At 43.6% G+C, this 16,408-nt stretch overlaps 1 protein-coding gene across 1 annotated transcript in view; it reads left to right on the top strand.

The window, feature by feature from the left end:
* Positions 1-15,518, top strand: part of DYNC2H1 (dynein cytoplasmic 2 heavy chain 1) — a 410,146-nt gene extending 394,628 nt beyond the window's left edge. Inside the window, exons 89-90 of the mRNA XM_067567730.1 lie at positions 14,304-14,387; positions 15,409-15,518. Of these exons, the coding sequence (XP_067423831.1) occupies positions 14,304-14,384 (81 nt within the window). The 3' untranslated portion in view covers positions 14,385-14,387; positions 15,409-15,518. The remainder of the gene's footprint in view (positions 1-14,303; positions 14,388-15,408) is intronic.
* The last annotated feature ends 890 nt before the right edge of the window (positions 15,519-16,408 follow it).

Below are 16,408 nucleotides of genomic sequence, written 5' to 3'. Positions count from 1 at the left end.
CAATATATATTCTAGCAATATTTAGTTGTGGAATGAAGACTGATCATGCATCCACCAATATTTTCTCTTGCTTATTGTTTTCTTTAGATGTACCATTAGGCTAACATTTCTTATGCTTGGCCTCAACCAGGCGCTGAATATTTGGGAATTTTCACAAAATTCTGTTCAGCCCTTGGGTTATCCCATGGGAACAGGAGAAGAGATGTGAATGAGAAGCCAGATGTAGAGGAGAGATTCAAACTACATGCAAAGACTCACAGCTGAGGAGTAATCTCGCTGAACAAGTGAGAGCTTTAGCTCAGCAGGTCCTGGCTATAAACAAGACCTTGATAAAACTCTGTTCTCCTCTGAATGTTTTCTGCACAGATCCCCACTCTTGGAATGCATCAGCATGCTCCACACAAGCCTACAACTCTGAGAAGCTCAGAGTATTAAGTATTAAGAGTATTGTGGGGCCATGCATCCCTGCCTCAAGCCATGAACTATTCCATGCAAAATTATTTGATGAAGCATAGCGTTCTGTAGGTGGTGTCCTCAGCTCCTTCTAACCACCCAAACAACAGGTCCCTCTTCTTCTTCCTTATCAGCTGGAGTTTATTCCTCTAGTTTAGGGGTTTCTCTTTGTAAATTGTTCCTTTATTGTTCTTGGGTTTTGTTTTATTGTGAAGTGTAGTTATTAGAAAGGAAATTTTTCCAATAAAATGTTTTCTCTCTGCTAAATACTGCAGAAGTCACAAAAAAGGCTGCATTCTGGACAACCCCTCTTGCAGCTTTAAATTCTCTCTTGCTAATCCATGCCCCCTACTGAAGATGTTTGGGTGAGGACCATAGAGCAGAATGTTGTTTGCATTGCCTACGTATAAAGCCCAGAAAACAGAAAGACTTAAGTTGCTTCATAATTGTTAACATTTTCACTATTTTGGATTGGAAGTTCAAAGAATAAAAATCATTGTTCCTCTTTCTGAACAGCAGCAGAGCCTCAACAATTTGGTGCAATTTGGCAGAGAGAGCATCCTTGGGTCACAGATGTACTTTTCATTGTCCTGGTGAAAAATAGTTTTGATTTGGCCAAGTTACAATGTTTTTAAAATCTCTATCGAACATGTTCAGGATCTTAGTACAGTCTGGTTCTAAAATCGCTTTTATGTGTAAAAGAGACGCATAGAGACCATTTACTGCAACAAATGTTGCCAATTAAGTAATATTAAAACAGGTATAATTGGCTATTATATTCTTGTAGTCAAAATTATTTCCATTGATCTGTCCCTGATGAAGTCATAAGCTAACTGAGAATCTGTAAGGCTCAGTTACAGTACAAAAACATTGTGGTGAAATAATTACAGCTTGATGGTCCCACCTAGGAATTTATCCAAATAGCAATAACCAGTAATGCATAAATTGAAGTCCAATCCTTGCATCTCATCTTTTTGGGATGAGCTTCTAAGTAAAGGCCTGTCACAAGAGTCACTGGCTCGCCAGCTCTGAGGAGAAAGTCAAAGCTGGGGTCTAATGAAAAAGAAACAGCAGCAGCAGAGGTGGAATTTCCTTCATCTTCTTTTGCATTGTTAGGTTCATATCTTTTCTCCATTTCTTGTGGGGATCAGCAGACAAGAATTTTCTCATCAGTTTCACACTTCTTCAGGAAAGGCAATCTACAATATAGTGCTTGTGAAGTGTGCGAGATAGACAGCTCTGCAGAATGAATTATTATGGCACACCAGTCAGTGTCAGTAAAGCTCCTTGCACATTACCCCATTGACTTACTTAAGCTCTGACATAGAGGGACCACCTTTAAGAGCAAGAGATTGTTTCACTCTCTATATCCATTCCATCCATTATGTCTGCTGAGACTGTCAACCATTTCGAAAAGGTAATGTTTTTGTGATGGGTCCTGCAATATTATTGGATGCCACTAGGTGGTACTGTGACATAGAGCCTTATAATGACTTGAGCCGAGCTACTCAGAAAATGCAAAAACCAAAAAAGTTAAAATTACATACAATGTTTCCAACTTCCCATCAAAATTTTGTTTCAAGAGGAATTTTCTGACCAGCTCTACTGCATAGGCAGCTGCATCTTGAAGAAATGTTTATAGTTAGTTGTGATGTGGCTCCTTTTAAAGTAAAAAAGTTTATTGCCTTTCCCTCTTCTCCTGAATCATTTCTTAGCTGCAACTTCTTCCTACGGCAGAGATTCCCAAATTGTGTCCCATGGTCCACAAGAAGCTGAATGATCACATAGGGCTTGGTCTCCTACCTGTTTCCAGCTGCTCTCCTAGGTCTTCAGTTTCTTTGTTGCAAAGAAGAATTAGGTGGGCCAAGAGTAACTGGAAACAAGAAGGAACTAGCCAACCTCTTTCTACTAGGGTTTAAACCTTCCTGAAAGATGAAACAGGACCCCCACCTCATATACTGGAACTGCTAGCCAATCAGCAGCTGTAGTAGTAACTTTCTGCTCTTAGTTTCATGAGATTTCAGGTGTGTGAGAGAAAGGAATAACAAATGGAGAGCTCTGAGCAGGTACATACTGCAACAGAGGGAGTTCATTCTAATTTCAGCAGTTTCAATTCATACCTGTCATTTTTCAGAGAGTTTATTGCTTTGTCACTGAGATTTCTGCACCGTTAGTTGTTCTTTCCTGGGAGAAGGTGCATTTAGTCATTGGGCACTCAAGCCGGAAAGCACAAAATGAAAGTTACAAGAGTTTCCCTGAGTATCATCGTTCTAGGAGAGATTTCTCTTCATTAGCTGGAATACAGCTATGTACACCGGTATTTACAGCACAGCCCATTTGGAGAAGACCAAAGTTCCAGGAACACTCGGATGGGTGCAGGGCAGTCTTCTTCTGCAGAGTTAAAGAGTGGCATGGGAAGACACCCAGCAGCAGGAGGAATCAGGCACATCCTAATGATGACCCCAACTGCCCTGACACCTGGGCATCCCCACTGATTTTTAAGGCGTATAAATCAGTGCAGACCCTGGCCTATTGTATTTCGTTTTACTCTTTTGCCGGTAGCTTAGGGGAGCTGACAGCACTAACAAGAAGAGTGTGACACACAGGGGTATAGCTGAAAGACTGACCTTTATTGCTACTAGTGCTGAGCATCTGCAACACAGTGTCTTCCAGTGTGGACTCTCCCTCTGGGGCTGTGTCTCCTTCCTTCCTATTTTCTTGCATCCCTTTGTGTCCAGCTGGCTTCCTTCTTTCTCTCTTTTGTATGAAGAGAGCAATGGCTACTCCCTCAATGCCAGCCACACCAAGGCGCGTCAGGCTGCCAGAGGCACAATCCCTCCCTAAAGTCCTCGTAGGGCAGTGACGGCACCACTCCCTTCTCAGGCCGGCAGTTTGTCCCTTATTGTTGAAAAGGACATTGGCAACAAACCAGGATCTTTGCGCCTCACCAGTGCAACTCCTCCTACTGCCAATTCCTCTTGTGAAGTCACAGTTCCCTGAGGAATAAGCAGCAGAAGCAGATGAGCACGTAAACAACTGCCATCATGTTTTCATGCCTTTCGTAATAAAAGTGCAGCACCTCACCCATCCGGTTACCTCCTTCCATGCCCATCTCTTTATTGGTGGACAGGCCTGGGTTCATTTAAAATCCAACCTGCAGCTCAGCAGGGTATAACTTCCTAATTTTCTTCTTATATGAATTCATTTGGCAGTGCCACCACCCCACTCACTCCTTTCTGGCAGCACAATCAGGGCAGCTTGGAAGGAAAATTCTAACCACAAGGTAACCCCCACTTCCTTCCAGATAGTTGGAGACACCCAAGAAATAACACAAAAACACACAATATATTCAACAGAGTTATTATATTACACAGAAAGCAAATGTTAAACACCACCCTCAGGGGCGCTGGTGCCAACATTGATAATACCAATGAATCCCCCCAGTCACATGACCCAATAGAGCAAGAGTAAAATTCAGTGTCCTGTTGATACCCATCTTCACAGGGGCCCTAGATGACTGGGACAGCGATATCTTCTGTAGCAGCAACGCAACTTGTCTGATTGGGTTCAGGACAGCCCAAAAACTCAGAAATGGGATAACATGGTAAGTCCATCCACAGGTTTAATAGGCAGCAGGTAATAAAATATCCAGATCCTTACCTCCTGGCTTGAGGACACAGTTCAGGGAATAAGGGGTCTGCCAAACAATTTCCCTGACTATCTAAGTAAAAGATGGTGCACTCACAGCTCCGCGACGGATCCTCAGGTTCAGAGATGAATCTGGACGCCTCAACCACTGCAGACGGGCTGATGATCGCTGGTGGCAGGGATCCTCTTCAGGCTGCTTCTGTTCCCAAGATTTCACCTCACCACAAAGTGATGCAGGGCTCCAGGTGCAAATTGTAATAATTGTACTAAAATCCTAACTTTAATCTCCTACCCTAGAGCTCAGATACAGTCACAGCAGGTGGGCAGCCCTGAGCCAGCAGCAGCAGAAGTCCTTTCCACTGGGTAATTGATTTCATGAAGAGAGCTGAAAGCTCCTTCAGGAAGCTGACCCACCTTGAGTGGGTGGGGCAATTTCCCAACACAATTCTATACCCTGGGGAGTTACCTGGAAGGGGGAAAGGACCAAGCTGAGGGATTTTGCTTCCACATACTCATAGGCCAGTTCCTGGGAGAAACCCTGTGGGCAGGCCTCGGACTCACCAGTTGCTCATGCAGCCAGTTCAGCCCTTTTAATGACTGGCTCCAGATTCTTCCAAAATGGCTTTCACTTCCTATTGGTCAGGCTAGCTCTTCTTTTCAGGCATTTACTTGGCCATTGTTTGACCCTACTGCTCCCCCCCTTTTCTCTCAGACACCACCCCTCCTCTGAGCAGGCATGCTGGAGGCCATTCAGGCACACCTGCTATCGTCCCCTGAACAACGGGGGGGGGGGGGGGGGAGGAGGGAGACCCTATTGCGCTAAACAATATCTCTCCTCTCTCCCTCTAGGGTGCCTAGCAGGCTGACCCTGAATCTGCCTTTAGGTCCCTTCCTCCCAGGGACAGCTCCTCTTGTGAGTTATAAGCTGTCACCAGTCTTTGATGAAGTCTTTCAAGGGGGGGGTCTCTACTGCTCCCTGACTGGCTTTCTTTGGCTAGCCCCTGTCAGGACAGTTCTTGGCCCCTGACCTCTAATTAGGCCTAATGGTCTGCTTCAGTCCCTTTGGGCCATGTTTTCAGAGGCAGCCTGGTGCAGGGTCATTGCCCCTTCACTGTCCCAGACCCCCTGATTCTCTGAGATCTCTCCTTTTATAGCAGGCCTTGTTTCCACTATTGGTTGGAGCTGAGGGTGCCTGCCTCCATGATGGGCAGTTATGGCATCTGCAAAGGAGTGTGGTCAAGCTGCTTGCCCCTATTTGGGTTCCGGGATATGGGCAGGTTTGTGCCCACCCATGGCTAAAAGCCCCACCCCCAGCCTAAGGGGAGGAGCTACAGAGCCTGGGACTCAATTACATTCAGGGGACATCAAATGAGAAAACAGGAACAGGCGTGAAGATAAAAGGGTTAAACAGACGGAACGTGAGCGGGATACAGAGCAGAGAACCCCAGGCACCACTCACTGCTCCTCAAAGATGTCTAAGGAGCAAGCAGACACGGCCCAGAGAAAATCTGCCTGAATGTGTGATCAAACAGAGGAAAGGAAATAGGCCCCTCAGTCGCAGAGCACCCCCTCAGCCAGCATCCTCTCCCTGGTGTTGTAAATAGCCACCTTAGCCAGTGCTAGGAGGAGGTTGACGAGGAGGTCCTGCAATTTTGTAGGGCCACGACTGGGATGTGCATACAGGAACAGGTATGGGGAGAAGTGCCGCCAGAACTTCAGGAGGCAGTTCTGGAGGAGCCGGAATAGGGGCAGCCTGGTGCACTCCAGATAAATGTGTGCCAGGGTCTCCCTCATGCTTCAGAAAGGACAGGTATCAGGACGGGGGAGGAACTGCACCTGGTACACACCCAGGGTCATGGTTCCATGAAGGAGCCACCAGCTAATGTCCCCATTGGGCTGTGGAACCAAGGTGGAATACAGACTGGCCCCCCGGGATTCCTCACCCTCGACAGCTGGCAAAAGTCCCACCACTTAGTATCAGGGTGAGACATGAGGGTGAGGAAATGGAGAGTGTGGAGCACAAGTGTGCACAGATATGCCTGTGGTGCAGTTCAGAATCGAACTGGTTGAAGATCTCGCAGCCGGCTTGTGGTGTGTGGAGGGGATGATGGGAGAGGAGGGGGCTCGTGGGCTAGGGGCCCATTGAAAAGATCCAGAGGGCTAGGAGTGAGGGGTGGGCGGGGAACACCCTTCCCCAGGTAGGCCCGAGAGGCAGGTAACAAGGCTGCCCTTATCTCCTGAAGTATGTGCCGGGGGGGGAGGGTGTCAAGCTGTTTGTCTGTAGGCAGAAGTGGTTCCCTTTCCATCTCTGCTCATTATGGGGTTTGTAGACCCTATTGCACAAGCACACAGAGACCCAGGAACCAAGATAAACTCCTTGGGGGTTACAAAAGAGAAACAGAAAACATAGCAAAATTTCCAAGGAAAAGTTTTTTACATTTGCCAGTAGTTCTGCAAGGGTGCTTTAGCGTAGCCTTTCATATTTCATGTTTTAAGGATGTTATGGCAAAAGTTGCTAACGGCTTGCCCGCTGGGATCATTGGCATATAAGCACCCAGGATTCATATTCTCTGTAGAAGGAGCTCGAGATGCCATGCGGTAAGTGCACTCAGTGAGTCTTTAAGGCTTATGTGTGGGTTAAAGGATTCTTCTTTTCTGGGCCATTAGACATTCTGCTACCATTGTGTCCCAAAGCAGCTGCACACAAGGAGTGTTAGATGTTCAACCTCACCTTCCAGGCCTTGACCAACCTTCAGGGTTGGAAGGCAGCTCAACTTTGGACGAGGGGCTTCCCAGGTGGAAAGTGCAGGGACTGAGGGAAGAAAAGAGGCACAGTATGTTAAGCAGTTAAATTTGTGTGAGGCCCTAGAGAGAGATGGAGGTGCAAGCTACTTCTGGGGACAGGGCAGAGGTGCCTTGCTGGAGGCTTCTGCAGGAGAGAGGAGTGTGTTTGAGGTGTGTAACCATCTCTGCTCGAGGAAGAAGGGCTTGTGTCTATTCCGTACGTTAACAAGTTACACTGAGAAAATCCCCTGACTCTGCATCACTGAGCTTGCTCCAAATGGGAAACTGGCTTGCAAGGCCCTGAATCCTGCCAGCAGTCAGCAAACAATACATGAAGGGGCTGGCTCATTAGAAAAAGAAACCAGCCCCTCAAACTTTTGATTGAAGCTGTCTGGTGTGCATGCACAAGAACCAAACTGAAGAGCGGGAACTCATCAGCGGAATGGGTCCGAATGTCGTCCTGACCAGCTGCACGAGCACAGCTAATCGTCCCCAACGCTGTACTTCTGTAATCAGTCAGTGGATAATGCTGCAATAAATGTGTACGGCTCTTTCTAAAGAAAGGTTTAATCTTTGCGTTAAGCATGATGTGACTTAAATATTCCTTCTGAGGGAGACCAGGCAGGCACAATGAATACACAATGAATTCTGTCAGTCAAAGCGTTTGTTATCATTTATATTACCCATCGGACAAAGAAGCTTCGTGTGATACTGGTGTCAGAATCCCGGGGTGGCCAGCTGAGGCAGGAGCAGATGCAGGCTGGAGCAGGGGTTGGCTAGTGTAGGAACAGGCACCGTCGGGAGCAGAAGCAGACTGTCAGAACTACTTGGCAAAGGGAATGTTCTCAGGCAGGTAGAGACACTGAGCAGACGAGAGAGACTGTGTCCCTTAGGAGCCTGTAGACCTGTCTTGGGATCACCTGGGTGGGCCTCGCCTATGTATTGGCTGACCCCTGGTTGAATGGTGTGGGACCTATCACAAGACTTGCAGGTAATTGCCTCTGTTGACTCATCTCACTCTCTGGCTCAGGAATGACTCAGGAGGCTTAAGCAAACTCAAGCTCTGCAGTAACGCAGGGATGACTCCCCACAGTTATGCATAGCAGTGATTATCATTCAATAGATGATAGGAGGAGACACTATCTGTCTAGTTTTATCTCTGCCGATTTTGGCTATTGCCCAAGTAGGTGTTTAAGATCTTGGCGGCTATTCAGTGTCTGGTGTATAGGGGTAGGCAGTTGGTGGGGGAAGAGGTATTGGGCACTGGAGGTGGTGCTATGGTGGGTTTCTGAAGAGGAGAAGCTCCCTTGCTTACCCCTTTCCAAAAATCTCCTCTCCTGGCCTCGGAGGTGACCTGTATCCAGTTCCCGACTCATCCCTAAGGCTAGGTACCAGAAGAGAGAAGCAAACAACATTGGGAGCTGAGGTTGAGAAGAACAGCCCTGGAATCTATTGCTCCATATAGAAAGGTGGAGAAGAGCTGAGGGAGCGAGTGGCTGTCTCTAACCGCTCAGTGAGGTGGGCACTTTCAGCACTCAGCTGCGTGGCTAGGGTGTTTGGAAATACCATATTTGATTTCAGGCTGGGAGGCTGGGTTCCCAATAGGAGGTTTAGTGGCTAATTTAGAAAATGCCAGTAAATAAAGTGACTTTCAAACATTTTTTTATATGTGTATAATTTCTTGGAAAACTTTGCAGTGAGTCAAGAAGGCCAGATCCTTAGCTGGCGGAAATCATTCTAGCATCCTTGACGTTAGTAGAGCAATGGCAATTTACAGCAACCAAGGATCAGGCCCAAATGTGTTTTATCCAACTTTGACGAAACAGAAATCTCAAGCAAACATAGTGTCACAATTTATCAAAATGTCAGACTACACTGAGCAGAAACCTACATTAATTGTACAGTCTTTACCAGACCATCCCATCAGAGCCATGAGTCCAGATCCTCAAATCACTATTGCTCCATGAACTTCATTGACTTGAAGCTGATCAGCAACTTTTTGTGCCTTTATGATGGGAGAGCCAGGTAACTGGCTGCAATTCTGCTCCAGTGTTTCCAAAGGGATGTAGATTATCTTCTAACCTCTCCCTGTCTCCTGTGTGCCTGTGTAGTATCTCAAACAGTGAGATATTGATCCTCCTGGAAGGTGGAAAATAAATAAATGACTGATTTGCCTTGCTGGTGACATTGCTTTACTTTCTCAAGTAATCAGTACAAAGACAGTGATATTTACAGTAATATAAGGTGAGATTCATGTGCTTCCATAATACTGCTACTCTGGCTGGGAGTTGCTAAAGTGAAGTAGCAGTCATAAAATAATTGTATGGGGAGGATCAAGTCTGTTTTTTCTTGGCAACTGTAATTTTATTCACATAAAGGAATAGCCTGTACATTCCAGCTGCTTCACAGAGTTGCCTGAAGGAGTAAGGACATTGCTCTAGGCATTAATGTGAACAAAGGTATGTTGACAACACTTCTTGATGGGCTCCCTGGATCCACAAGGAAAAGACCGGAGGATTCAAAGCCGGCCGCTTTCCTTGTAAAGATCTGCTCCTAAGAATGTACTGATGAAATCTGAAACTCTTGTAATACCATGAGCCAGTCAGATTGACCCCTTTATGTATCTGAAGTGCCAAAGTAATTAGTCCCAGTGTAGCACATTTTAAATATAACTTGCTCTACATATTTAGAAAAAGTCAAATACTTTTAAATTTTTTCTTCTTCTTTTTTTTTTTTGGTCAGCACTCAAAAACTTTATTATATGGAACTGAAAAGGTTTGACACTGAAAGGGATTTAAAAAAATGCAGTGGATTGAATTTCTGAAGTTAAATAACAACCAAGTGAGAACTGAAAGCTGATAAACCATGAACTGTGGAAATACAAGTGGGGTCAGATTAAAATACAGAAAGCTAAAATGGAAGGAAAACCAAATGAAGGAAAGAATTTCATAGTCTAATTACATGTTGTGTGAAAAAGCATTTCCTTTTATCAGTTTTGACTTTGTCCCCTTTCAACTTAATTAAATGTCTCCTTGTCCTTGTGTTATGAGACAGGGTGAACAGAAGCTCCTGACCTTTTTATGTAGTGTTGTTGTAGCCATGCTGGTTCCAGGATATGAGAGAAGACCAGGTAGGTAAGGCAATATATTTTATTGGATCAACTTCTGGTGGTGGAAGGGACAAGCTTTTGAACTTCACAGAGCTCTTTCTCAGGTCTGGAGGAGGTTACCAGAGTGTCTAAGATAGAAACAAAATGAGACAGATTGTTCAGCATAAGAGGTTCACATGTGCTGCAGAAGACCATTTAAAAAGAGGTGGGCAGTTAAGGGTTAGCAGGCAGTGTGGTGTGTTACAAATTGTTGTGATGAGCCAGAAAGCCAGTGTCTCTGTTACGTCCATGATTTTTAGTGTCCAACAGAGTTATGAGTTTAAGTTTCCAGGCTTGTTTTTAAAAGATGTTTAAGTTTCCTTTGAGGACAAGGGGATTGAGAGCAAAGGCTGAAGGAGCTGGGTACGCTTAGTTTGGAAAAGAGGAAGTTGAGGGGGTCATGATAGCAGTCTTCAAATGCTTGAAAGGCTGCCATAAAAAAGATGGATAAAAGTTGTTCTCTCTTGCCACAGAGGGCAGGACAAGAGACAATGGGTTCAAACTACAGCATAGCAGATTTAGATTCAATCTCAGGAAAAATTTCCTAACTGTAAGAACAGTAGGACCATGGAATAGACTGACTAGGGAGGTTGTGGAAGCTTCTTCACTAGAGGCTTTCAAAAGGAGGCTGGGTAGCCATCTGTCTTGGATAGTTTAGATGTAACAAATCCTGCATCTTGGCAGGTGGTTGGACTAGATGACCCTTGCAGTCCCTTCTAACCCTGTGATTCTATGAGAGGTCAGATATGGAATTATAGCTCTGTGAAAAGTGCTCACCCACAGGTGATAGGGTGGTTTTGGCTTTTGTCATTTTCCTGTGTGAGTTCATTCAAAAGTGTAGTGATTGTCTAATTTCACCCACATAATTCTTATTGGGGAATTGGATGCTCTGGATAAGGTACACCACGTGTAGTGGTAGGCACGTGTAGGATGCATGGATCTTGAATGGTGTGTTGTGGGGATATTGATCATTGTAGCAGTGGTGCTCTGTCTGCAGGTTTTGCATCTGTTGTTCTGGCAAAGTCTGGTGCTGCTTTGAGTTGGTGTTGCTGTGTGTAGCTGGCAGGCCAGATGCCAGCTCCTGCCTGGGCTTCAGGCCCTAGCTAAAAACTGACAACCTCGTAGCTGGATACCATACCAGATCACCTGTATGTTAGTTTTGCTCAAAATAGGTATTAGTCTTATAAGAATGTATTTAGTATTTAGACTCTATGTAATGTTTGTATGTTGCTACATGTATTAATTTCATTTATAATATCTATGTCCCATGTTATAAGGTAATATTTAGCTGTTTTCTCTGAAATTGTAGATATTTGCTTTGAAACTGTATACCCTCACAGTCAGGAGAGCAACATTACCAAGTGTGAAATGCTAGTTTGGTATCTACAAATGCTAGGAGGTATCATCTCCTGTCCAACAAAAGAAGACCCACAGATACCAGAGAAACCATTGTGTAACATCAGAGGACAAAAGGCTTTGTTGATTGCTCCCTCCCACCTATGAAGAAGAGACATGCATTCAAAATTGTCCCATTATCTTGAACTCTAGGGGAGGGAAATAAAAAATCCCTGACAAGAAGAATCTGCATCATTTTGGCTGTTTGAACTTTGAAGGGTCAGAGACTGTAAACCAGTGGTTCTCAACCTGCAGCCAGTGGGCCACTTACGGCCCAATCAGCACACAGATGCAGCCCATGTGACAGTCAAAGGACCATACTGGTAGGATTGGATGCGGCCCGCATAACACGTGGTGGGCAGCATATGTGGCTCACAATGGTAAATAGGTTGAGAACCATTGCTCTAAACTGAAGCCAGAGATCCCCAGGGGCTGCCTCTTGCATCTGCCCTGAAAGAAACTTTGAATAGACAAATCACTACAAGTCTGTCACTCTTAAGAATTAGGTAACTAATTTGTGTGTATATTTTTGTTTGCTTTAACCTGTAAATAATTATTTTATTCCTTTTTCCTAGTTGTTAAACCTTTAGATACTTTATTATAGGATTGGCTACAGGTGTTGTCTTTGGTGTAGGATATAGGGGTAAGTGACTGGTCTCTTGGGACTGGAAGCAACCTAAATGTGGTGTGATTTTTGGTTTAAGTGACCATTTATCATTAAATCCACTTGGTCTGGGTGGCAAGATAGACTGGAGAGGCTTAGGGGACTATCTGTGATTCCATGGTAAGACTGTTATTAGTGATCCAGGAGTTCACATTTTGTACTGGTTTGGTGAAATCCAGTTATAGAACATACCACCAGTTTGGGGTGTCTCCAGTTTTTGACAGTCTGCCCTGGGGTAGGCACTCACAGCCACGAGCCACTCCAGACATCAGGAAAGCCTGGTCTGTGGGCAACCTGCTTCTGATGATGATCTTGTTGAGGTTGGGGTGTTTTCTGAAGGCCAGAAGAGGACATTCTGGAAAGATTTCTTTCAGGATGTGGTCTCCATCAAATATGGGTTGCAATTGTTTTTTGGTGGCCCATTCTATGATGTGAGCTACTCCTCTGGTGGTGTGCCCTTGTTTAGTGAAGGTGGTTTAAAGTGTGTTTAGGTGTGTATCCCAGACTTTTCCTTCTGAGTAAATTCTGTGGCATCTGAGTGCCTAGCTGTAGACAACAGATTTCTTGGTCTGTCTGGAGTAGTTGCTGGATCTGTGAAGGTAAGAGTGGTGATCCATAGGTTTTTTTGTACATAGTATTACTAATATTCCATTGTTGAAACTTATCATGGTATCCGGGAAGTTGTTGTTAGTGCAGGAGTGTTCTAGAGATAGTTTGATTGATGGGTGGTGGTTGTTGAAGTTGTCGTGGAAATCACTGAGGGAATTTAGGTCATCTGTCCAGAGGATGAAAAATAATTGATTTACCTCTGGCATATCATTGATTTTGTGCTGTATTTTTCCAAAAATTCTTCCTCAAAGTGGCCTATGGAAGAGTTTTTCATACTGGGGAACCATCCTAGTACCCCTGGATGGTCCCATGGTTTGGACAAAGAGTTTGTTGTTAAATATAAAGTTATTATGGGTGAGGATGAAATGGATGAGTTTGGTGATGTTTCAGGTGGATTTCTGAATGTTGTTCATTATCTTATAGGTATTTGAGGCAGGCAGAGATGTCATCCTAGTGAGGGATGTAGGAGATGACATCTGGCATGGTAAGGATGGTGTTCTGGGGGAGGTTGTTAATGTTGTGAAGTTTCTGGAAGAAGTTGGTAGTGTGTTGCAGGAAGCTGGCCCTTTGTGTGTTGAGTGGCTTGAGGATGGTTTCTGTGAGTCCTGGTATTCTTTCAGTAAGAGCACCGTGGCCAGATATGATGAGTATGCCTGGGTTCCTTTGTTTGTATTATTTGGGAAGCATGTTACTTGGGAAGCATCTGGGTGAATTTGTGAGGGTGAGGTTATAGAGTTTTTCTTTGAGTTGTTTGGGGAAGGATTTGATGGGATTTTTAAATTCCTATGTGAACTGTGGTGTGGGGTCTTCTTTGAGTTCTTTATATTAGGTAGTGTCAGAGAGTTGTCTGTTGGCTTTATTAATGTAGTCATCACAATTAAGGACTACAGTGGTGCCCCCTTTGTCTGCTGCTTTGATCACTATCTGATGGTTGGATTTCAGGGCTTGTATAGCTATTCTCTCAGTGGTGGAGAGATTGTGGTGGATGTAATGTTTGTTCAGTATTTCATAGTGAATTTTTTTTGTGAAACAATTGATGTAAAGATCCAGTGGGTGGTTTGATCTGCTGGGGAGTATCCAGTCAGATGACTCTTTTTTTCGTATGACATTTTCTTACTGCCTGTGAACCCTTAATTGACTACTTCATATTTAGCGGTCTTCTACAGCATGTTTGAACCCCGTATGCTTAACAATTCATCCCACCTTGTGCTTAGCTTAGACCCTCTGTTTACCTTCTCCAGAGCTGAGGAAGACCTCTGTGAAGTACGGAAGCTTATCCTTTCCACCAACAGAAGGGGATTCAATAAAAGATATTGCCTCAACTACCTAGTCTTTCTTTATGTAATCATTATTTTATATATGCTGATTATATTGTCTCTTATTTATCTCCTTTCTAAGGAAAACAATACCAGTCTTTTTAGTCTTCATTCATAGGAAAGCTTTTCCTTGTCCCTAATCATTCTCATTACCATTTTTCTGGACCCTTCCAGTTTTGCAATATCCTGTTTGAGTAGGGGTTGACCACCAGCATTTCAGACAAGGCCTCACCATTGTTTAAGATGACATATTTTGTCCATGTTATTCTTCATCCTATTCCTTCAGGTTGATTCAGGAAGAGATATTGGTATGGTTCCAGTGATGTTACCCTTCCTTCCGAGACAGCACAGTACCAATGCTTCTTGAGTGGTAAGATAAGACCAAGATCTTTCTTCTTCTTCTTCTTGCATGTGGTATAGAGTTCCATTTGATCATTCATTCAGCAATTGTAAGTGGCAGACCTCAGATCCTTCTGATTTATCATCAAAGTTCCCATGATCCTTTTAATGAGATTAGGGATTTTAGTTTTCAGACTTTAGCCAAGTTCCAATTAAGATAATAACATTCTTCCTACATAAAAATTGCTTTTGTTGTTTCAATTGGATGCTGCTTTTTACTAATTCCTAGTTTGTCTATAAAGCTATTTGGGATACAAAATACTATAAATACAAGGTATTTTAGAAGTAGGAGTCCCTAGAGACTTCCAGCATGCCAGACTTTCCAACTGCAGAGAGCCATTTGTTTCAGCCAGGCATTTATCCACAGAATTTTTGAAAAAATATTTCAAAGTTGTCAAAACTTTGATTAATTTTCAAATGAAAAAATTATTTTTCAGTTTGAAATATTTATATGTTTAGAAATTTTAGTTAATTTATATTTTTAAAAAGTTAAAAGAATTTAAGAGGTCAAAATCCAAACAAATGTTTCAAAATTATTGAAAGGAAACAGTTTGACTGACCCAATCCAAAATGTCTTCCAGATTATCAATTCACAAACATTTTTGAGAATTCAAATTTTTGTCCCTATTCAGGACAGGACCATTTTCTGAAATCTCAAAAACTCATGGGACTGGAAAACCATTTCTCACCTTGTTCTAGTTTGAATGGTAGATGAGAGCAAGGCTTTCATAACAATCAACTCTTAGGGTTTGCCTAGGCACTCCCCTGAGAATGCTGTAGGCATGAATTAAAAGGTTCCTACTTTGCATTAATGTAATCCTGTGAAGAGAATTAGTTTGTGCCCACAGCATCCACGTGGGGGGAATTACAATGCAGCACTTTTGTGAGCACTGCTATTCACATCCCTGTAGTCTGAACTGTAGGGCAGTGTAGCTATAACCTTAAATTGTACTATAAAACTGCAATTAAATTATTTGGTTTTGTATCCAAAGCCCTGATTCTCCCCCAGGTTACATGGATGCAACTCCTGTTGATTTCAGTGGACCCACGGAGAGGAGAATTAGGATCCCTGAGTCTATGCACATGGAATATATGTGTCATAACCTTTCCTCCCAAGTGTAATTTATGCACTTCTTAGAGAAATTGACTGTCTGATTAAATGATTCTATAGTATACGGCATTTGAAATTCTTTATCGAGCTGCTACTAGGATGTATAGTACAGGACAATTAAACTATCCTTCAATGTGAGGCATGAAATCTCAGCCCAGATGCACCACCTTTTAAGGTCAGAGTGAGATGACAACATATCTCCCCTTTTTATTAGTGTACAGGCCATTATTTTTCATACCACAATTGTTCCTTTCAAGTTACCACAGGCCTCTGGCTGCCTTAATAGTAATTTTTGTTTTAGCAAATTTTCCATGAAATAAGGCAAGATGACTACTAAAAGAAATCCAAAAGCCAGATAGCAAAATGACTGCATCCCACACCGTAACATACAATAATCAAACCACAAACAAGAATATATATCCTTGGGAGATGAGCGTATGGAATTTTAGACTCTGGCAGCTATAGTCATGGGACTCATCGACATAAATTCCATTGATTTAGGCATTTTTGAAATCCAGTCCTGTGCTTTTAAGGTCAAGTTTTCACAGAAGTTCAGCACTCAACGGCTCTCACTTGGGTTATGTGTTCTCTTCGTTGCAGACTTCTCAGTTTCTTACCCAAGTGTGGTCCCATAACCCCCTTCCCATCCACACACAAAACCTTCTCACCTGAGTTTAGTGGTGCTTTAAATCTGGGCTAGCTGGCATGGCTGAAAGTATGGATTAGGACCTGGGTTCTGCTTTCACATGGGCTGGTAGCTCTCCCATTGTGCAGTGCAGACACAGGCTAAATCACTCAAGTGCTGATATTCCTCCAATACCTTCCCATAATTCTCAGAAAGACAAACAAGTTCTCCCACAGTTGACTGGGAAGATATCATA

This window comes from Emydura macquarii, unplaced genomic scaffold (assembly GCF_026122565.2).
Source record: "Emydura macquarii macquarii isolate MOO-44397 ecotype Brisbane River unplaced genomic scaffold, CSIRO-AGI_Emac_v2 contig_318, whole genome shotgun sequence".
NCBI classification, from domain to species: Eukaryota; Metazoa; Chordata; order Testudines; family Chelidae; genus Emydura; species Emydura macquarii.
The sequence above is the reverse complement of the archived record's forward strand: the minus strand, read 5'-3'. Positions and strand labels throughout refer to the sequence as shown.